The following is a 23,904-nucleotide window of genomic DNA, read 5'->3' on the forward strand; positions in this document are numbered from 1 at the left end:
TTTGTCCATTGTTCTTAACAATACTACAACCCTTATTTGAATTTTACAACACTGCCTAGTGTTCTTTTTCTGTTCCATGACTCAATTCAAAATCTCACCTGGCATATAGGAGTTGTATTTCCTTATGTTATGTTCTTCAATATTAATTTTTTCTAATCTGTGATTGTTTATCAGTCTTTCCATATACATCAAGACCTTGACACATTTTCTGAGACAGGTATTTTGTAGAATCACTCTCAGTTTGGATTTGTCTGTTGTTTTATCAGAGTTTCATTGAGGTTATGCATTTTTGGCAAGAACACCATATGTGATGTTGAAAACGTTCCCTCTAAAATCAGGAAGACAAGGATGCTCACTCTCACCACTTTATTCAACATAGTAGTATAGGTGCCAGTCAGAACATTTAGGCAAGAAAAAGAATGCAGACGACATGATTGTTCATATGGAAAATCCTAGATACTCCCCCCTGCAATGTTAGAATTAATAAATAAATTTAGTAAAGTTGCAGGATATAGAATCAATATACAAAAATCACTTGCATTTCTTTATGCTATCAATGGACTACCAGGAAGAGAAATTAAGGAAACAGTCCCATTTACAATTGCATCTAAAGGAATAAAACACCTAGGGATAAATTTAACCAAGGAGGTGAAAGTCCCGTACACTGAAAACTAGAAGATATTGACTAGAAAAGTGATACAAACTAATTCTATCATTATTCTGTTGCACAAATTGTCCCTGTTTGGAGTATTAGGAGCTTTTCAGTTGGCTGCTTGGTGTTTCAACATGGCCCCATCATTTTTTGAGCACTTCCTTACTTTCTGCCACCATGATATATTCCACTCTTCTTATATTTTTCTCTGCCGTGTCCCTAAAATCAATGACTTCTCCAAGAACACTTATTTATTTTATTGTAGGATAGTCTTTAGAAATACTTAGATCTGGTACCCGTACTAGGAATGGGAGCCAATCTGGGAAGTTATATTACCAGAAATCTTGTTTATAATATCAGAAAAGACTGCGCAGCAAAATCACATCTAAGATGACACTTGAAGAATAAGTGAGTGTTATTAGACAAAAAGCAGTAGGAATAAGAGTTTCCTACAAAGAGAAGAGATTCTGTAGGGGCCCTGAGACATTTGAGAATTTGAAGAATTAGTAAAACAGAAGAGTTTTTTAAAATTATTTTTTTCTTGAGGTAACATTCGTTATTAACATTATCTAGATACCAGATGTACAATAGTATAATTTGATGTCTGTATACTCTTTTGGGTGCTCACAACCAAAAGTCAAGTTTCCATCTATTACCATTTGTTTAACCCCATTTACCTACTTTGCCCTCTCCCCACTCTCTTTCTCCTCTGTAACCACTATTCTGTTGTCTGTATCCTTCAATTTGTTTTTATTTTGTTATATTTGTTTATTTATTACTTTTTAATATATTTTACATATGAGTTAAATCAAACTGTTTTTGTCCTTGTCTGTCTGACTTATTTCCCTTAGCATAATACCCGTAAGATTCATTCATGTTATCACAAATGACAATATTTTATCTTTAAAAAAATATATGTTTTTTATTAATTTCAGAGTAGAAGGGAGAGGGGAGAGAGAGAAACATCAGTGATGAGAGAGAATCATCGATTGGCTGCCTTCTGCATGCCCCGCACTGGGGGTCGAGCCTGCAATGCGGGCATATGTCCTGACTGGGTCAATGCTCAACTACACAGTCATGCCAGCTGGACCAATATTATCACATCTTCTTTATCCATTCATCCACTGATGGACACCTAAGGTTGCTTCAATATCCTGGCTATTGTAAGTAATGCTGCAGTTAACATTGGGGTGCATATATCTTTTTGAATTAGCGTTTTCATGTTCTTCAGATAAATACCCAGAAGAGGAAATGCTGGATCATGTAGCAGCTCTAATCTCAATTTGCTGAGGAACTTCAATATTGTTTTAGAGAGGGTGAAAGGGAAGCATCTATCTACCAGGGCTGGAGAGTTGGGACAGGTTTCCCTTTCTACAGAAGAGTAGCCTGAAGCAGGTCAGGAGAAACTGAACAACCTCAGTGTCCTTGGGGAAGGCATGTCATAAGGTCACCACAAACATCCAAGTGCTTGGCATTTCTCAGTTAACCAGGTTGTTGCATATATATCATTCATAATTAAATTAGCCTCATAATTCATTAATCAATAATTTTGTAAGGACAACTGTGTGGTTTAGCTTCAAGGTGTGAAAGATCTGGGAGAAATTGAATGAGTTGCCCAAAGTAAAAACAGTAAAAACCCAAAAAGACACAGTAAGGAACTTATTTAAATTAATTATTTTCTAGAGTTTTTCCAGCAGATGATTTATTACACAGGACGCAACAGACATGTGCCAATGGTAAAGGCCTGGCTTGGCACAGTACCAGTAATAGCCATGTTTAAGGCCGAAACTGTAGAGGTGAGTTGATGGTGACTATGGTCAATGTTTCACTGTATATTTGATGGTGTAAGAATCTCATCAGAATAAACAGCAAATATATGTCCTTATATTTAATTGAATTCAATACAATGAGGATTACATTAAATATCTAAGGCCTTGAAGGTGCCATTTAATGCTTTCCAGATATAGTCTGAGTTCTGGGAAGAGTAGCAGCTTCTACATGTCTATACGCATTTAGTATCAAGTAATATATTTGTCCTCCTTTTTGGTGAAGCATTCAATTGAACAGAACCATAAATAGATTATTCTACAAGGTGAGCTCATATCATCTCCCACGCACTGTTTTAAGATTGCAAAAATATAAGACTAATAAAATTTAAGTGTTTCCCTTAAGAGGCTCAGAGTATTCATTATACTTTTATAATTTAAAGTTAATTTTTTAAAAGAGAACACTAATGTGATATTGATGGGAAAGATGTTGTTAATTCACGCTATTGAAATTACTCCTAAAAATTATTTATCTTTCTTTTAGTTATTATCATGACATTGGGAGTATTATCTTATGGTTTGATGACAAAGGCTTTGTGTCAGGAAGTAAAAATGGGAAAAACAGACTTTCTCTTCATGGAGAAAAATTAACAGCAAAATTTCCTAGGGTTGTTGGGCTTGGATACATCTTTCTTACTCATTGTGGTAAAACTGTTGGAGTGTCTCCGGTACCACACTGCCCAATGTACTGGTCCAGAGGAGATAGGGAGAGGGCCACACATGGGATGTCAGCCATTGCTGGCCTAGTGTAAGTGGGCTTAGTACATGTGGATAGAGATCTGTCCAAAGTAGGGAACTGCAGCAAGATGCCTGAGAAGCATTTTGTGCATAAGCTCATCCCTTCTGCTTTACTTTGGCTCCAGGCAACCTAATTATACCCATGGTTCCCAATGCTACTTATATCCTGGAGACATTCAAATGTGTACCTAGTATAAGCCTTAATCCTGAGCTTCATAACTGCTTTCAGACTATGTCAACATGAATGCCTCCAAATCAACATACCTGATAATGAACTTGTGATTTCCATCTCCCTTAATGTGGTCATCCCATGCTTCACCCACCTTCTCTCCCCTCACTCCTACCCTCAATAAACAACTCCACTTGACTCCTAATTCATGGCAGGACTCAGGGAATTATCTTGGACATTTTCCTTTCAGTCAACTCCAGCTAGTCTCCAAGAGTGAGAGACAGTGGTATGCTCCAAACTCTAATTGCATTTCATTGAGTCATAGTAATGAAAATGAACCACAAAGAAGTAATTGTTATGAAATGTTACTTTGGAAAGTAGTTGTGTTCTATCCCAGTATTCTTATAATTATGGTTGCGTTCATATCTCTATCTCTCATTTTCCTTTTCTCTCTTTCTAAGGCAATTTTAACTAGCTCAAAGCAAATTGACAAGTCTTATCTGTACACATTCCTACAACCATGGCTTGGCCTAGGACTTCTTACCAGGTAAATCAGTGTAAATTGGTAAAGCTGTCTTGTACGTAACTTATGTCAGGCATCGACATGGGGTAGTTTTCCTATAGCAAGAATGTGCCATTGAGTAGTAGGGAGAAACTGAAAAAGTTGGGTGATAATGGGCCTCTGAGAGACAGGAACCCAAGGTGTAGAGTAATCTTCAGCCATGGTATTCAATAATGATGATCACCAGTGTTCCATGGAGAGTTAGAAAGTCCCAATGTAGAAATGGAGTATGGAACAGGGGAGTTTTTAGCAGGGAAATCTTGAAAATTCAATGAAAAAGGAAGTGATCCTCAGAGAAGTAAGTTGAGACAGTAACCTCAGTCCTTGAGCTGCCATCCAGCAACAGGACCCCATCAACTGAGAAAGAGAAAGCAGGACTTCAGTGGGGACTTTGGAGACTTTGAAGATGTTAGAGATCAAAGTAGACTCATGGAGCTCCTAGATTTTCAGAGGGTTAAGGTTGGGTAAAGGGGGGAAATTTCTCATTTTTGGAAACTCAGAACTTAGAAATTTAGTGAAATTCTTAAAATTTTCAATTTTGATCACTGCTCTTTTACATATCTATATAAATAAAAATGTAAATGTTTGTTTGTTCAAAATCTTAAATCTCCGAAAGTTCTTCACCGATTGCTTTGAAATTTTGACACAACGTTGCATTCGAATGCGCGTGTGTTTTTATATACATCTATACCTACTATTATATAGACGTCACACCTGTGACAGGTAAAAACATGTGTTTTTTTTAAAAAAACAGCGCCATCTGTTGGACGTAAAAGCAACACACGCTACACTAAATATTTTACGATTCCATTTCAATGTTTCTGTTTACAATTATAAATTGTAGATAGAATTAACTACAAATATGCGTGCTCAGCTGCAAAACGATCGATCAGCTGAGATATTCTCACATCAATTGCTGGAAATTGGGAATGGAAAGGTGCCAGTTGATCTGACCTCAGGACGAATTTCATTGCCTCATAACTTCTGCAATTTAGTGGCGTCAAAAGAAGAATTGGTTGAAAAAGTATTTCCCAATATTCAAACCAATTATAAGAATCACGATTGGCTGAGTGAACGAGCTATTCTTGCGGCCAAGAACAAAGACGTCTACAAACTTAACAATATTATTTGTTCTAACATTCAAAGCGAGGCAGTCACATACCAGTCCGTCGACACTGTTGTGGCAGCAGATGAAGCGGTTAATTATCCAATAGAATTTTTGAATTCACTCGATCCGCCAGGGATGCCACCGCACGTACTGCAATTGAAAATCGGCGTGCCAATTATCATGTTGTGAAATATCAGCCAGCCAAAGCTTTGCAACGGCACACGGCTTGCAGTAAAAAAATTAATGAGCAACATCATAGAAGCAACAGTCTTGACAGGACCTTTCAAAGGTGAAGATGTCCTCATTCCTCACATTCCTATGATTCCAATGGATATGCCATTTCAATTTAAGAGATTGCAATTCCCAATTCGATTGGCATTTGCAATCACCATCAACAAAGCTCAGGGCCAATCTTTAGAATCATGCGGTTTAGATCTAGACATGGATTGCTTCTCACATGGACAATTATATGTTGCATGTCCTAGAGTCAGCAAACCAGACAATCTCTATATCTGCACAGACAATGGAACAACAAAAAATATTGTATACCCACAAGCATTGTGAAATTAAACATATTAGAAACGTGCGCTTTCTCTTTTCTTTCTTTTCCATTTAACCAGACTGAGCCACAGCAATGCGTGGCCAGGTACAGCTAGTTAGTAATATAGAAGGATATCTAAAATATGCCCATTCTGTAACTGTATATGAATCTCCCCTTGACTTTCTTACCAAACCATTTGGAAATCTGTAGATTAAGAAGAATTTGTTGTCTTGACTATGCTTTACTTGCTTTGAATGTTGCTTTTCTCTTCTTTGTAACCATGTCATGTATTTCTAGTACTGGAAACAAATGGCGCTCCAGGAGAAAAATGTTAACACCCACTTTCCATTTTACCATTCTGGAAGATTTCTTAGATGTCATGAATGAACAAGCCAACATATTAGTTAATAAGCTTGAAAAACATGTTGACGGAGAAAAATTTAACTGCTTTTCTTACATCACTCTCTGTGCCTTAGATATAATCTGTGGTAAGTCTCATGGATTTGTTTCTAGAGCTATGGTGTAAACATACAATGGCCCAAATAGGAAATAACATTTCACTGGGAAGGCAAAGGAAAGGGTTAGAAAGGATATTGGCTTCTTTGGGCTGGTCCTTCTGCTAAATTAGGCTCCTGAGAAGCAGTACCCACTGCTAGGGCTTCGAGCAGAGCCAACCTGCCAGGAAGGTCAGAGGGAAGAAGGAGCATGAACAGGGAGTAGGAGAAACAAAAGGTGCAAGAGTGAAAGGGGAAAGGAACAATTCTAAAATATATAAGCATTTATGTCTTTTTTGAAGTGTTTGCCACTGGAAAATAAACACAAGGCATGTGCATGAATTGAATGGTTGCTTCTCACCCATATTTTGCAGAGACAGCTATGGGCAAGAATATTGATGCTCAGACTAATGATGATTCTGAGTATGTTCGTGCAGTTTATAGGTAAACGGAGCCCTTCTAATTATGTTTTAAATTGTTATTGATTCAAGCTTTAAAAATATCGCTAATAATTTTTTGTCTGTGTTGTATCTTTTTCATTGTTTCACAATGAAATATTGCATTAAAAATTAACCTAATCATTTAAGCATGTATTTTAACAGTAGAGGGTTTATTTTATAAATTATGGCACACCCAGGCTATGGTATAATTTTAAATGATTATTTTATGATATATTGAAAAATTACATTATGATGCTTATTGATAAAATAAAGATAAAAACAATATTTTAGCATGATAACCACTAGGTATAAAAAATTATTCTTTAAAAAAACTTGTAGATATTATTCCATAATGTTGGCTGTGATTATTATTTTGTGTTATATGCTCCTCTTTCTTGTTCTTTGTATTATTAATTCTCTCTTCCCATATTTTCTGCACTTAGTGTGTGTTATTTTTTAATTGAAATAGTCGTATTTACTTTGAAAAATTGCTTGATATTATTCAACTATGAAAAAGCAGAACCAGGGTTTGATTTCAGGAATTCTGTCTTTGAGTCCACTGCCCATTTCATTTTAACACATATTAGCATATATAATCTTCCATTCATTACACAAGATACTGACTAGTTTTATAGTGGTCCACAGAACAGAATAACAGGGAGACAAGCATCAAAACAAATACGTATAAACTTATAAACTGTAATAATTGCTTCTGAGAAAAAATAAAGTTGATTGATATTCGAGAAGAAAACAGCAATAGGGCCCACAGATTGAGTGACCAGGAAAGGCCACTCTGCAGAATTGACCTGTAAGTTGCTCTCAAAGGAGGAGATCATATCTAGGTCTTTCTGCTCCATCACTGGAAATGTTGAGGGAGGGACTAGGGACAGGGATGTGACAGAGGGACACTTTACTGGAGAAGAGGACAGCCAGAGGAGTGATCAAGAAAATGCGTGGACATTAAACAGGCAGATTTCATCCCACCCTGTGGTATAAGAGCTACAGGCAGCTCAGGGAGGTCTGGAACTCTTCCTGGAGAAATAGAAGAAGAGATCAGATGGCCATCTAGTAAGGTGTTTTGTACTGGATTCTTCATTCCTCTATAGGACCCATTTAATTTTTAAGCTTCTTTGGATGTGTAATAACCCGTGCCTTCATTGTTGAGCATAAAGCATAGAGCTCTTAGTAGCCGCTAAGATGAATTATTATCGTTGCCACATATTACCCTCATTGAGACCAGGCACCAAATAGGTACTCAAGCAATGCACATTTTTGATATATCAGCTGATGCATTTGCATCCTGTTTATAGGATGAGTGATTTGATACATCGAAGAATGAAGACGATTTGGTTCTGGCATGACGTTTTGTACCTTTTGTTTAAAGAAGGATGGGACCACAGAAGGAACCTAAAGATCTTACATAATTTTACCACCAATGTAAGTCCTCATTTTTTTTATTGTGATCAAATATAAATAACATAAAATTCATCATAATAGCCATTTTAAGTGTGCCATTCAGTGGCATTAGGGGCATTAACAATGTTGTGCAACCCCTACCACTATCACTTTCTACAACTTTTATAAGTGCATGACTCCTATGTTTGTTAACATACCCACTAGTTAATGTTCTCTACTGGGGGAGGTTAGTCTACTGGGGGGGTTGTCTATAAATAAATAATTACAAAATGTGATATGTGCTATGATAATTTATTAACAAACTGGGTGCTATGCTAAGAAAATAAAGACACTGGGAACTGTGTTTTAAGAATCTTCTGAAAAATGTTTGGATTAGGCAATAGTTTTCTAAGACAAAGGGCATTTATAGCAGTATCTTAAACTGGAAATGATAAAAATTAACTAGATATTACTATGTAATTGTTAATGACAAGGAAATAATAATGTTCTGGAATATAGTCTGGGTTTGTGTTAAAAGTATGTTTATGAAAAGGCAAACTTTAATTAAAAGCATGCATTGTAATTCAAGTGTACTGATAAAAGTGCCGAAGTAAATATATTTATCCTTTGCTGTAATTTTAGTTTAAAATATGATGGCATTGCTTCCTGACAATGAGGTACTGCCTCCACCAAAATATCAAGTGGTTAGAGTCCCTAGATGTTAGATGAATGAGATGTTGGAATGAGCTGCCGTCAGTGAAGTATAGCATAATTGCCTGTCAATAAGTGAATGGTGAACAGATTTTATTTTATGGGTATAATTACACTTCCAATTTCATTCATTAATATCAATATCAATAATGGATGAATTTCAAATTGGATGGCTAATATAAAAAAACTAGAGGCCTGTTGCTAGAAGATTTGTGCAATACGCCTTCCTTCCCCTGGCTGCCCACACCAGTTTTCTTCAGGCACCCATGACCCAGGCCTTTGGCCTGTTGACAGCGGAGCAGCCAAGCCTCGGGGCTAGACTTCTACGCTCCGGCTGCAGTGAGGCTTGGCTTCTCCACTCCAGCCCCAGCGGAGAAGCTAAGTCTCTTCAGTCTTCAGTCGTCTTCAGTCTTCGCTCGGAGCCTTCAGTCTTCACTTCACACCTGTGTATGCAAATGAACCCACCATCTTTGCATACTCATCCTGATTGGCTGGTGGGTGCAGCGGAGTGACAACCAATTTACATATTTTTTATTAGTGTACATTCCCTACATTCCCTACTGAGTGCCAGACACTAGGGGTTCCACCAAGAATCAAAGAGTAGAGATGGTGCTTGCCATTATGGAACTTGGCATCTGTTCATTCCGCAGAAGCAGGTTTGGACAATTGCCCAAAAGGAGGAGAAAGTTGAAATGTGTAACCAAATTAAGCTCCTGGGCTTTCATTCTTTTATTCATTCAACACATACCTGATGAACATTTTTAAAATGCCAAGCAGTGTTCTAAAGATTGGAAGTATATCAATGAATAAAGTCAAATTTGCTGCTACATTGAAGTTGGAGGAGAAAGTCACTAAATAACAAATACAATGACAAGTAGTAAGTGAAATGGAAAATAATGTAAAGTAGGCTTAGGAAGAGAGTGAGTGCTAGGGACTAGGGTAGCAGTGACCCTGACAGTGTGACATTGGGCAGTAGAGATCTAAAACTAGAGCGGAAGCTAGTCATGCTGGCTTCTGAGGCAAGAGCATTCTAGGCAGAAGGAGCGGCAAGCGTACAGGGTGATTCTTTTCTCTAATACAACATGTAATTAGAGTGATCTATAATTAATCTATTATATAATGACTAGAGGCTCAGTGCACGAAATTCATGCACAAGGGGGTGACCCTCAGCCTGGCCTACACCCTTTCGTATCCAGGACCCATCGGGGGATGTCCGACTGTCAGTTTAAGTCTAATTCCGCAGTCAGCCATCCCTTTTGCAATCCAGGACCACTGGCTCCAAACCACTCATCTGCCTGCCTGCCTAATGCTTCCAACTGCCCTCCCATGCTGGCCTGGTCACCCCCAACTGCCCTCCCTTTCCAGCCTGGTTGCCCTAACTGCCCTCCCCTGCCTACTTGGTCATCCCAACTGCCCTGCCCTGCTGTCCAGGTCACCCCATTGACTATCCCCTTCTGGCATGGAAGCCCTGAATGGCCCTTCCCTCTAGGCCCAATCACCTGCAACTGCCCTCCCCTGCAGCGCCTGGTCATCCACAACTGCCCTTCCCTGCTGGCCTAGTTGCTCCCTACTGCCCTCCCCTGCAGGCCTGGTCGCACCCAAGTCCCCTCCCCTGCCGACCTGATCTCATTCCTAAATGCTGTCTCCTGCCTACCTGATCGCCCCCAACTGCCTCTACCTCGGCCCTCACCACCATGGCTTTGTTTGGAAGGAAGTTGGACATCCGGAAGATGGCCAGTTGCCCCAGTCTAATTAGCATATTACCCTTTTATTAGTATAGATTGTGTTCTCTCCACTACCAAATTTTCTCATGAGCTCTTTCAACTCGCTCCGGCCCTATTCAGGAGACTACTACTCTATTCCCATGTTGGAAAGGCTGCAAAAATAGTCCTTGGAAATGATGTATTTGTCTGACATTAAATTTGTTTTTAAAAGTCTTATTAAATAATGCCCTAAACATGTTCACAGAAAGCTTTACTATATTTTCAAACAACCTAAGTTCCTGTTGAATGAGACAGAACAGGAAAGGCTTAGAAAAAATCAGTTAAAGAAGCTAGTATATTTTCACAGGAAAATGGATTATTAGGCCATATCAAATTCCACACAAAAGCATGTGATCATTTAAATCATACAGGTCATCAAGGAACGGGCCAATGAAATAAAGAGAGATGAAGAAGGTAAAAGTGATGGCAAAGGCACGACCCTCTCCAAGAGAAAACGCAAGGCTTTTCTCGACCTGCTTTTAAATGTGATGGATGATGAAGGGAATAAGCTAAGCCTTGAGGCAATTCGAGAAGAAGTGGACACTTTCATGTTTGAGGTATTTTGCGTTGTCATGTTAGTCTCAGGTATCATCATTAAACAAATTACAGTTCCTGTTACATAACAAAAAAATGTTTTTGTTCTTTTTTAATCTTGGGAGTTGAAAATGCTAAGAATGAAGAACTAGCCAGCACTAATACTTAGACATGTTTAAGCATTTAATAGTAAAATTAGAAATAACATGAAATAGCAAGAATTATTTGTACTCACCTTTTAAAATATGTTGGGATCCTTGGTATAAGGGATGATCTGTTCTCAATTTATTTTTAACTTAAAAAATAATATATAGGAATTCTTTAAAAAAGTTTTTAGCATTTTTTAAAAGTCTGATCACATTTTGAAGTAGCTTTATAACTGATGAAGAGTCATTATATTGTAGTTAAAAATTACAAAGTTCAAGACCCTAATTAAATACCAGATCAACTTTCTTCTTCAGAAAAAGCTGTAGGCTTGTGTGGTCTTTTTTATTCTCAACATCAGGGAAGTTTTCTGTCATTATTTCTTCAAACAGGTTCTCTATTACTTGCTCTGCTTCCTCTCCTTCCTGCACCCTATTATGTAGGTGTTGTTTCCTTTCATGTTGTCCCAAAGCTCCCTTAGGCTCTCCTCCTCCTTTTTAAGTTTTCTTTCCAGTTGCTGCTATGTTTGTGTTTTTTTTTCCTACCTTGTCTTCTAATTTGTTGATGTGGTCCTCAGCCTCTTCTAGTCTGCTAGTCAAGCCTTCCTTTATGTTCTTTATTGCAGCTAAGCCATTCCTCATTTCCTCTTGATTCCTTTTCATGTTGGTGGCATTCTTATTCAGCTTCTTATAATTCTCATTCAGTTGTGTGTATTTGTCATCCAGACATTTGACCATCCTTATAACCATTACTCTGAACTCTTTCTCTGACAAGTTACTTGCCTCCATCTCATTTAATTATTTTTGTGGTGATTTCTTTTTTTCTTTCCTTTGGGGATTGTTTTTATGTCTTCCCACTTTTTGCTGAAATGTTTTATTTCTATGTCTTAGATCCAGCTGCTTTGCTACCCAGGTTGTTTTGGGGGTGGTTGGTGATTTTTGGAACCCAGTGGTGCAGTCTCTCAGATCTCCTGGGCTTGGTGATCTAGCGGAGCCCCCATTTGTGTTATTTGGGTTCTCTTGATGTAGTTGGGTCTTGAATGTTAGCTTATTTTTCATGGATGTAGTCTCATCACAGATGGGCAATGTGACTCACCCCAGTTTCATTGTGCCAGCTGTTGTAGATGTGATCGCGGTTCTAGCTCTTGTGGAAAGGGTTACCTGAGGTCTCACTGTTATGTGCTCACTGTTAGTTCCCAGAGTGCATGGGCTTGGGAGGAAGGGGTCTTGGGGCCTGAGGCTCAGCTATGATGACTTTGGCTGGTGTTGTCTGACTCTTGCTGGGGTAGCGTCTCTCTGTAACTCACTACAAGGCTCCCAGAGTCCGGGACAGTGGGGGGGCAGCTGTCCTGTAGTCTGCAGTTGAGGCAGTGGGACTCTGGCCAAAGTGATTTCCCTCTCTGAATCACAAGGGTGTTCTGGAGCCAGCAGCTGTGGTTGTGGGAATCTCAGAGTCTGTGGCCAATCAATGTGACCTTGTATGGCAAGGCGGGTCCTCAGTAACTCACCAAGGTGTCCAGAGGTAGGCAGCCATGGATCCTGTTCAGGGAGCCATGTGACCTTGGTTGGAGAGGCACACACCCAATGGCAGTTCACAGAGGGGCCCAGGAGCCATATGGTGGAGCTGTGTGCTCATGGGGCCCACACGTTGGAGCTGCACGATCGTGGTGTGCTGCTGACCCGGGGAGGGAGAAGTCCCAGTTTCTGCTTCAGGAGCTGTGCACCCTTGGTTGGATACGAGCCCCGGCATTGGCTTGCAGAGCAACCTAGGAGTTACCTGCTGGGGCGGTGGGCTCTGGGGCCCGCATCCTGGAGCAGCGCTATCGTAGGGACTGGATTCTGGCAGCCAGGGTCATGCCTTACGGTGGCTCAGAGAGTTACCTGGGAGCCGCCTGCGGGACAGTGGACTCAGGGAGCCTGTGCGCCTGATCCGTGTGACTGAGGTGACGGGAAGTGAGCAATCGAGGAGGGCGAAGTCTGAGGTACTGCAGCCAGGGTCTTCAGCCCTTGATTGGATAGGAGTGCGCCAAGCAGCTGCTCACAGAGGCACCAGGGAGCTGTCTGCTGGGGTGGCGGACTCAGGAGACCTGTGTGCTGAAACCACATGACCACTGTGTCTGTGGGCAGTCAGCCAGGAATGGGGAAGTCCGAGTTTCTACTGCCGGGGCCGTGCATCCTTGTTTGGATACATGCGTACCCAGCAGTGGCTCACAGAGGCACCGGAGAAGCCTCTGCCTGGGCGGCTGACTCAGGGTGCCCGGGCACTGGTTCAGCGTGACCACTGTGTCCAGAGGTCTGCAGTGAGGGAGGGCGAAGTCCCACTTACTGCTGCGGGAGCCATCCGCCCTTGGAGGTAGATGTCCTAGGGTCTGCAGGTCTGCGGTGAGGCAGTAGAACTTTGGCTGGTGTGGCTGCAGGGTCGCGAACAGTGTCCATGGCCAGTCTGGGTGGTGGTGCTGATGAGTTCCTAGAGGAGGCCCCTCTCCCCTTCAATATGGCATGGGCTACCTTCTGGAGCCCCACAGCCCGGGGAGTGCCCGCAGTGGTGATAGGGGCTCCCTGTCCAGGAGAGCCTGGTCTGCCAGCCTCTGGTACTCCTGCTGGATTTAACTGTCCCTCACTCATTCACACACACTACACACATCCACACACTCCCCTGTCACTTCATCACTAAATCACACTCTCTCCCTCACCTCCGGCTTGCCAGTCACCATCTGCCCAGCTCCTTCTAGTAGGGCATTTAACCAGTTTGTGATTCTAAAGGGATTTCTTGTCTTCAAATCAAAAAAAAGGGATAAATTTTTAAAAATATATAATTTTATTGATTTTTTAAAGAAGAACAAGATAGAAATATCAATGATGAGAGAGAATCATTGATTGGCTGCCTCCTGCATGTGCCCTGACCAGGAATTGAACCGTGACCTCCTGGTTCTTAGGTCAACACTCAAACACTGAGCCACACCAGCTGAGCAAAAAGACGAATTTTTTAAAAGATAATTTTAATTACATTAAATATTATAAAGAGAAAACCTCTTAACACGTGGCTTACCAAATAAAGATTAAGAAATGGTTTTAAAAGGCAGCAAGTGGAATATCTTGGAAATTTAAGAAAGGGAAAGCCATCAGTGTTCAATGGCAGACTGCATGCACTGTGTTTTCTCTGCCTGCAGCCGCCTGGGGGCAGTGCCTCCCCAGGGAGGAAGCTCTGCCCTGTAGCAGGAAACAAGCTGTGTGAAGAGTCCACAAACCTGACTTCTCCCAGGACTGTGCTGACTGACCATACGAGAAAGGCCCAGTCTTTGCAGATCTCTGCCACAGTCACACTGTGTGGAAAGTGGAAATATGGACTATATCAGTGGTTTGAAACTTCTATTTTAAGCAGATCACTTCATAGAAAAGAAATTATGCATCTAATTAGACATCTAATTCACTAAAAAGTGGGCTGTGGGGAATTGAGAAACCAAGATGGCAGCATAGGTAAACACCTGAAATTGCTGCCTCACACAACCATTTCAAAAATATAACTAAAAGGCAAAATGTCAGTTTGAAATATATATTACTTTAAAAGATAAATTAGTGGGTGACTGCTTTATAATAAGTAATAAAAGAAATGGCACCTTTGAGTTAATGTCCTCAGTGTCACTCAGACTCCCTAACAAAATGTCCCTGTCCAGTTATCATAGACTGATCTTGAGTTTCCCTGACTCTGAAAAATAATTGGAAAGACCAACATATTTTGCTTAATAGAACGGAGAAAGTGAAATCTCTCAAGACTACCTGGGAATCAGCAAAAGCCCCAAGCATCCACTGGGTACCCAGGGATTTATCATCTAGAAATCTCTGCAGGTGGTGGACTACTGAATTGATGGTCTGTTCATTGTCACAGACAACTGTGGAACATGTTTCTGGACAAAATACTGACCTGGCTCACAAATAAAGAGATTCTTGGACTATATCTAGAAGATCAAAATGTATTTCTAGCACCTCATGATATGCTTGCGTGTGTGTGTGTGTGTGTGTGTGTGTGTGTGTGTTACAAGCCATTAGCAACCCTATGAATGAATGATGTTCACAATATCATGTTCTCAACTGCCCTGCTCAGCCCTTGTGTTGCAGCAGACCAAAGAAATACCAAGCATGCTTCCTAGAGAAAGGGAGGGACCCAACCATAAAATTATGGTTGCTACTTCATAACTGTAATGTTGCTACTGTTATGAATTGTAAGGTAAATATCTGATATGCAGGATGGTCTTAGCGACCCCTGTGAAAGGGTCTTTCGACCGCCAAAGGGGTCGAGACCCACAGAAGGCCTAAGCTGATAATCCTTTATTGTTTACCAAACCTTACCTTTGATATGTGTGTTTGCTTTGCTAAAGGGCAAAATGTGTGAATAAAAAGCCTTGGGTCCGGAGATTCCGTGAGCACATTCCACGAGAAAAGGGTTTCCACCTGGTTCTTCATGCCTTCCAAATTTATCTTTCTTTTCTGGTGTATCCATTTATGTTACCATAACCCTTCTCCAGATTCCTGAACCCTTGCTCCAAAGACTGTGGCATTTATTATTTTTCAAATACATTTTTTTTCTGAAGAACTTACCATTTTGCACGTGGAGTGTCCTGGTGAGATGAGGACAGGAAATAAGGGGCTGATGCCTAAAGACACTGACTGGACCGAGAATAGGTTGCCCAGGGTGTCATCATCAGTATTGGAGCTGGAATCTCCTCACCCTGGATCCTCCACGCTCCCCGAGGTGAAGAGTGTGGACTCTGCTTTGTCATCAGAAACTCCGAGGGTCCTACTCTTGTCTCCACCTCCTATGAAGCTGTCGGGCCCTGGGAAAGCATCATTTGGGGCTCAGTTTCTCATCTCTAAAACGTGAATAGCAGTATCAAGTATCCCATGGAGATTTTTTAAAAACATGTATTTTTATTGATTTCAGAGAAATATATTTTCATTGAAGGGAGAGGGAGAGACAGAAACATCAATGATGAGAGAGAATCATTGATTGGCTGCCTCCTGAATGCCCCCTACTGGGGATTGAGCCCAGAACCCCAGCATGTGTCATGACCAGGAATCAAACCATGACCTCCTGGTTCATAGGTTGATGCTCAAGCACTAAGCCACTCTGGCCGGGCTCCCATTGATTTTTTGTGAAGAATAATTGAGTTCGTTTCTGCAAAATGTTTGGTATTTTCCCTCAAACTAGAAAGGTTTAAATGGGGTATTTATCAACTTCTTGATGTGGAGACTGTTGCTCAGAACCACCCATGTGCTGCCTGGTGTTGCCTGGTGTCCAGGTAAAGTCGACCATACAAATGGGAGAAAGTGGACAAGTGCAGATCTGGCCACATGGCTCAGGAAAGTCACACTTTTATTCCCTCAAAAACAGTCCAGCACATGGAGATCCCTTGGAATGCCTCCTGTTAGCCCAGCCCAGCCACTCTCACCAAGTATATGACTCTGTCGTATTGAATGTCCCTGTACCCAGAGGCATCCCCTTTGAAGGGATTGTTCCATTGGTTTGTTCCCCACAGAGGTAAAATACTGTATAAAATTAACCTGTTCTGTCTGGGGTCACGTCACTGCTGTCAAATCCAGAGCCAATTCAAAATAGAGTTAGCATCCCTAACCTTCTCAATAGAACTCTGCTTTCTAAGCTGTTGTTTTTTTCTTACATTTGTAGGGCCATGACACAACTGCAGCTGGAATAAACTGGGCCTTGTACCTACTGGGTTGCTATCCAGAAGTCCAGAAAACATTGGACAATGAACTGGACGAAGTGTTTGGTATGTATGACCTCTTCACTACTTACACGAAAGGTCCAAAGTCACTGAAGCAAATGGCATTCTTCCTCATTAAGAATGAGCAGTCGGGCCTGTTCTAAAGACACTGTAATAAGCAGGAATGCTGCCATATGGGACCCCTTCCAGGGCTAATGTCCTTTGCAAGACCTCATCCATTTGTTTACGGGCGTTTGCTGATTGCTTGGCATGTGACTGCACCGGCCTAGATGCGGGGGCTACACAGATAAATGTCACTGTCCTCAAGGACCTCGTGCTTCATAGGTGAAGCAGACACTGTGTATAAAGTATCAAGTCATGGCTGTGTGCTTGGGCGATATGAGGAAGAAGGGGCTAGCGGAGGGCAGAGAGGAGAGGTGAAGCTGGTTAGCGGGGTCAAGGAGAGCTGTTTCATATAGGATTGCTGTGGGTTAAGCTGATGGGACATACATTTCTTTTGTACAACCAGTAACCTGTAGGTAAGGAGTCCTAGGCTGATGCCTGTGGGATGTTGGGAGAATCCTGGACTTGTTCTTTTTTCTTTCTGTCATTTTCATCATCGTGGATTTTGTTTTCTTGATTGTTGTTCTGGGTCTCATGTTTATCTTTAAGGCAAGAAGAAATGAGAAGAGGGGATGAAGGATAATATTAGTCTCCTTTGACTGCGGTCACAGATTCTGCAAACTGGGTGGCTTAGCACAATAGAAATTAATTCTCTTACAGTTCTGGACACCAGAAGGCCCAGATCAGTATCTCTGAGTTAAATCAATGTGTTGGCAGGGCTACACTTTTTGGAAGCCTAAGGGGAGAATCCATTCCTTCTGGTGACTGCCAACATACCTTGGCTTATGGCCACATCATTCACATCTCTGTCTCCATCTTCACATGACCTTCTCTTCTGTGGGGGTGTGTCAAATCCTCCTCTGCTCTCTCTTATCATGACATTCGTCATGGCATTCATGGCCCACCTGGATAATCCACAATCATCTCTCCTTTTTAAGATCCCTAATAAAATCTTCAAAAACAACTTTCCCCCCAAAAAGTAATATTTAAAGGTTCTAGGGATTGGGGCCTGATATATTTGTGTGTCATAATCAGCCTATCACAAAGGAACTGTGTATTGTGCCATCAACTTAATTTGTTGTTTATTCAGATGTCATATGGCTTCCCATGGCTGGGAAAAGAAAGGTAAAGGTTGGTTGGCCAACCAACAAAGTGGTATCTGATGGATTTTCCTAGTGCAAAGTGGGAAAGGAATAATAAAGGAAAAGAGGAGGAGGTGGAAGACATTCTGGAAAGAGAGGCTCCAGTTGAACAATGGCAGAGTGGAGAAGTTGGAAGATAATAGTAAGCATTAAAGGACAGGTGGAATTCAGAACGTTTGTTAAAACCCATTGAGGGGTGAAGTTGTAAAAGTAATTTCATGTCCAGATGGTGTGAGGACTGGATTTTCATATCAAGAGGGAAGACTTTATTTTGTAGAATGGAGATGATCTAAACTTCTGGGCTCTGTTTCTCTCGTCATTTCATTTTTCCTGTATCAAGTTGAATTTCTCTCAGATTGCCTCTGGTGGGCAAATTGGGTGTTCTAGAAACCCAGGGTCTTTTGGAATGTGTTCCCACATTTGTGTTTTTACAATTTGTAGCCCAATGCAGGTGTACAAATGCTTTTGGATCTCACATAATCAGTGACACCATTTTTACTAGAATTTTTATTCTGCTGCTTCTCATGCTTTTTGCTAATTGTGCCTCACTTCTCTTCTATCCCCAGTATTAGTTCTAAAACGTTTTTGAGCAATTGATCTTTGGATATTGAGATGTAAGTATTCATTCCTTTTTTTTTTTAACTGAGGTAAAATTAGTTTCATTATAACATGCAACTGGTACACTTTTAATGTTTAAAATTGAGCATTATCTTTTCTTTCCAGTGAAACAAACAAAAAAAATTAAATAAACAGGAACAAAATTACAATAGAGAATGATGGTTCCAATTAAGTTCTGCAGGACCGCTACTCTCCCATTGAGTGGCAGGGCCCAGGCCATTATTAGGAGAGAATTTTATTTTAAAAGTATCATCTTAAACTGCAAGGAAGTCCATTAAACATCACAATTAAACATACCAAAGGGGAAGACTTGTCAAAATGCCCACTTAACTAACCCAAACATCTTATATTCCTTTGTCTTTTTTTTTTTTTTTTAGTTTAAAAAATGTTCCATATAAGAGAAAGTAGACAGGTATATGTTGGTAAATGCTAACTGTCCACATTCACAGAGACACAGTGTAATCTGTGTGCTCAGTGTACAGAGAAAGGAGGAAGAAAGCTGGAATTCTGTGCACTACTGTGCGGGCTGAGCCTCCAGCCTCCAGTGGAGCAACGTAAGCAGGTTTTTCTTTCCCACGGAGCACAGGGGCATTGACTACACATAGTGTTTGTTGAGGCAGGAAGGGATAAAAGTGAATTTGGACTTGTGTGCATGCATGTTAGCCTAACCAATGCACACAGACACCAGGGGCTGAGGGCATACGTGGGGGAGGGGGAGAGGGCGGGGACGTATGGGGGCAATGGGGAGATAAGGACACATATATAATACCTTAATCAATAAAGAAAAATAATTAAATAAATAAAAATCAATGGAAAAAATTAAAAATAAAAATACTTTTAAACATAAAAAAAAGTGAATTTGGAAGACAAAGCGTTAGAGATTCTTTTCTCACTGTATTCTGCACAAGGTTTTTCCCTCCAAGTAAGTTGAGAACCAGATGTAAGGGAGAGAAAATAATTCAAAAGAAGAATGAATGAGCCTAAAAGTAAAACAAAACAAAACAAAACAAAACCCAGACTGTAACTTGCTCCCAGTGACTGGAGGAAACTTTTAAAAAGCAGGTTGGAATCCATCCGTGTTCCTTAGTCACCGTCTCCTTCATCCTCATCAGCTTCTTCCTTGGTAGCTTTCAATCCTCTCCCTCTTCCCCTCCATCATCATCTTCTTCTCTTCTCCTTCCCTTTCTTCATCTTCCATATCAGGAAACAAGTAGTAATGAATTGGATTTTGGCAAATACCACCTTCAATGATCTCTCCCACCTTATCTGCACCTGCATCAGAATGGCCATAAACCAGATTTTTGTTTCTCGGCCTCTTTCTGCTGGCTTTATCATGCATTGGATTTGAACATTTCATCAAATCCTTTCCAGATATTTTCTGGACTTTGAAAATGCATCACGGCTTGCACTCAGATGAAATTCTTTGGGTACAACTATTTTCCAAGGAAGGGTTTTCATCGAAATGAAAATCTGTTCTGTGATCTGATTTATTACTTTTCAATTCTGTACTTCAACTCTGGTTAAATAACACAGTGCCTTTCCATGTGTCTCCCCAAGCATTGCAGGCATAGAGATGGTTGCAAATGTTGTTGCTCGAAAAGTTGGGATTTGTGCCATCAATTCCTACCTCTTCTGAAAAACAATGGTTGGCAGAATTTGTTCTATGTCCGCCTTCAGAATCTTCTCACTGGCTTGTTCATTGAGTTGGTCTGTCTCATTTTTTGCTTTCTCAATATGTTCAGTTGCTTGCTGCTTTGCTTCCTCCATCGCCCGGGCAACCAAGCCTCCTGCTTGCTCCAGCTCCATGGCTGCGGGCTGCCATCTTGGTTGGGTTAATTTGCATATAGTCACTCTGATTGGCTGGTGGGCGTGGTTTGGGGGCGTAGCAAAAGTACGGTTAATTAGCATCTTTGTCGTTTTTTAGTATAGATTCTTTTTTGATGTCTTATCCACCAAGCCCAAATAGTTCTTTCATTTATTTTATTTCATGTATTTACTTTGATCAGGGAATTCTGATCGCCCTGTTACCTTAGAAGACCTGAAGAAACTTAAATATCTCGAGTGTGTTATTAAGGAGACCCTTCGTATTTTTCCTTCTGTGCCTGTAATTGCCCGTGGTCTTAATGAAGATTGTGATGTTGGTGAGAATTCTTTCATGAGAGTAGTGGGGAGAGTGGACTTTCTGTGTTTGTCTTGCTCTATTCTCATGACATATCGACTGCCTCATGACAGGGGGGTACAACGTCGTGAAAGGCTCTCAAATACTCATCATTCCCTACGCACTGCATAGAGACCCGAAGTACTTCCCAGACCCTGAGGAGTTCAAGCCAGAGCGGTTCTTTCCTGAGAATTCGGTGGGACGCCATCCATATGCATATGTGCCCTTCTCTGCTGGACCCAGAAACTGTATAGGTTTGTATCTATCAGAATGGGTTTGACCTTTCAGGCGCACATGGCAGGGGTTTCTCACAATAATGTCTTTGAGATGTAGTGTGTCAGATACAAGTCTGTAAAAAAACTTGTTTTATTTTTTTTTCTCCCACTTTACTATGACTGTCGTAAAGTATATCAGTTTTCTAGGGCTGCTGTAACAAAGCACCACAGACTGGGTGGCTTAAATGACAGAATTTTATTTTCTCACAATTCTGGAGGCCAGAACTCCAAGATCAAGGTGTCTGCAGGGCTGGTTTCTTCTGAGGCCTCTCTCCTTGGCTTATAGACGTCTTCTCCCTGTGTCTTCACATAGTTTATTCCTCTCTCTGCTTGTGGGTGTTTTTAATTAATCCCCAATCAATGATATGTTTTTATTGATTTTGAGAGAGAGGAAAACATTGATGTGAGAGAAACATTGATTGGTTGCCTCCTATACATGCCCTAACCAGGAATCTAACCCACAACCTAGGTATCTGTCCTGATGGAATTGAACTCACAACCTTATGGTGAATGGGATGACATACCATCCAACTGAGCCACCCAGCCATGGCTTTATCTCTTCTTTTCATAAAGATTTCAATAAGATTAGATTGGGGCCCATCCATAGGACCTCATTTTATTTTAATCACCTCTTTAAGGGCCCTATCCACTAATGCAGTCACATTCTGAGGTGCTGAGGGTTAAGAATTCAGCAGATGAATTTGGGGGAAATACCATTAAGCCCATAACATAAAGCATAACCAGTTTCATGGTAGAGTTTTTAAATGTAGATCTCTGGATTGAAGTAGAATATACTTTATATGGTAGATATGTTACTTATAACAATTAGTTTATTTAACCTGTTTTTATTGCTTTTAAGAATTGCTTTTTTCAAAACCAAAACAAAGAATGCTCACCATGGGACGAGCAGAAATACATCAACAAAATAAATGCACATCGCCATGCATTATAAACACTTTTGGCTTTAGTATACCTGGGGTTTTAGTGTTTATGTAAATGCAGGCATTGGTACAATGAGGCCTGGTAACTCTATAGTAAACTACATGAAAGGCCCAGTAGGAAAGCGTTCTAGAGTAGTGGTTCTCATGCTTCAGTGAGCCCAGGATTCACCTGGGTTCTGCGTGGGCTAGATTCCTTGTCCTCAGAGCTATTCAGATGCACTGGGTGGGAGCCGGAAGGGCACTCAATGATCTTTATTATTAGGAAGCATCCTGAGATCCTGAGTGATACTGGTTCTCCCAGGGCCTGCTGTGAAAATCTAACATCACTTGCTCCCTCTAATAGTACCTGTTCTTTCTCCCATTTGAGATATATCTGTAATTAAAGTCATGTTATTTATATTAATTTGAAGGTCAAAGGTTTGCCATGATGGAAGAAAAGGTCGTTCTTTCATGGATCCTGAGGCATTTTTGGGTAGAATCCAACCAGAAAAGAGAAGAACTTGTTCTGGCAGGAGACCTGGTTCTTCGTCCTCTTAATGGCATCTGGATCAAGTTGAAGAGGAGAAACATAGATGCATCCTAACTCCATTATTGGGCTGTGCCATAGTAGGAATAAGGTCTTTGTTTAAGAAAAACTTTGCATTTACAATGTGTAGATCATGAGTTTAATACTCTGAATCCCTACACCTATTTTTTTTTACCCCACTTACAATGGGGTCAAGTCTATCAAAGGAAGAGTTTTTATATTTTCATCACCACCATTATCTTACCCTTGGTCATGATCCCAAACGGTGAGTTAACTGATGTCCGTACCCAAATAAACATATACATTTCTCAACAGAGGGATCCATAGCCCAATTCATTTTCAATTGACAGACCCAAAGGATATAAGTTTATTGAAGTTCCAGAATTTTTTAAGGTATTCTTGTTCAACACAAATATACATATACATTTAAGTTGAAAAGGGTAATTAAATACTTAGGCTGGAGCTTAGGTTTTAAAAATTATATCAGTGGCATCAGTTATGAGAATAATTATGATGATGATATTTTTCAGATTTTATCAAGGAGAGCAGATCATTTATAAGTTGACTCATAAGTTCTGTTCCTATTTCCCTTTAATCGTGTATTTATGGCCTTAATTTCACTTCATTCTACATAACATCACAATTACCTTTACACATCATATATAGGGTGTCCCAAAATTTACGCAAGAAGTAATTTTGATAGAAAACACAGGTTTCTAATTAAAAATTGTAAATTTTGTATTGATTCTTAAAGTATATAGTATAGGGTTATGTATGGAATAGCACATCGGGTAAATGGCCTCCATGGCTTTGCTGACGCATATGCAAAGCTGTGGTCTTCATTGGTCTTCATTGTCCCTGCTCCTGGGCCATAATTGGTACTTGGTAATGGTTATCAAATTGAAGGGATTGAAATCAAAGGGCGACAGATATTAGAATCTGATTCAATAAACCAAGTAAAATAAGGCTTTTATTTTTTGTTGTTGTTGTTGTTAATTCTCACACAAAATTCAAATCTTGCATGAATTTTGGGACACCCTATATTACCGGGAGAGATTCCTCTTGGTGATCTCCAGTCCCTCGTAATGGCTTTTGGAGCTGGAAGCACCTTAGACCTTATCAGGTTATACTCCTTTTCATTCCAAGGGGATAAGATCTATCAGAGGTAAGTTTCTATCCAAAGTCATACCACTACGGAGTGACAGAGCTGGAAATAGATAGAGGCTAAACTCTAAATCTCTACAACAATATGCTATTGCTTTATGAAACTCGGGTCTATAACTGGGTGTATCATTAGAACACGGATCTTCTAGAATTCTCCCATC

At 40.5% G+C, this 23,904-nt stretch overlaps 1 protein-coding gene across 3 annotated transcripts in view; it reads left to right on the forward strand.

Moving 5' to 3' along the window:
- Positions 1-22,891, forward strand: part of LOC102427536 (cytochrome P450 4V2-like) — a 29,028-nt gene extending 6,137 nt beyond the window's left edge. Inside the window, exons 1-11 of one of the 3 annotated variants that reach the window (XM_023757171.1) lie at positions 1,655-1,815; positions 2,336-2,448; positions 3,847-3,932; positions 5,894-6,084; positions 6,465-6,534; positions 7,841-7,967; positions 10,771-10,956; positions 16,760-16,862; positions 20,686-20,820; positions 20,912-21,091; positions 22,464-22,891. In XM_023757171.1, coding sequence (XP_023612939.1) covers positions 2,350-2,448; positions 3,847-3,932; positions 5,894-6,084; positions 6,465-6,534; positions 7,841-7,967; positions 10,771-10,956; positions 16,760-16,862; positions 20,686-20,820; positions 20,912-21,091; positions 22,464-22,636 — 1,350 coding nt within the window. In that variant the 5' untranslated portion in view covers positions 1,655-1,815; positions 2,336-2,349 and the 3' untranslated portion in view covers positions 22,637-22,891. Of the gene's footprint in view, positions 1-1,654; positions 1,816-2,335; positions 2,449-3,846; positions 3,933-5,893; positions 6,085-6,464; positions 6,535-7,840; positions 7,968-10,770; positions 10,957-16,759; positions 16,863-18,627; positions 18,677-20,685; positions 20,821-20,911; positions 21,092-22,463 lie in introns of those variants that run through there. The other 2 variants (XM_006092648.3, XM_023757172.1) reach the window with 2 other exon arrangements.
- Positions 22,892-23,904: the final 1,013 nt, after the last annotated feature.

This window comes from Myotis lucifugus, unplaced genomic scaffold (genome assembly GCF_000147115.1).
Source record: "Myotis lucifugus unplaced genomic scaffold, Myoluc2.0 scaffold_102, whole genome shotgun sequence".
NCBI lineage: Eukaryota > Metazoa > Chordata > Mammalia > Chiroptera > Vespertilionidae > Myotis > Myotis lucifugus.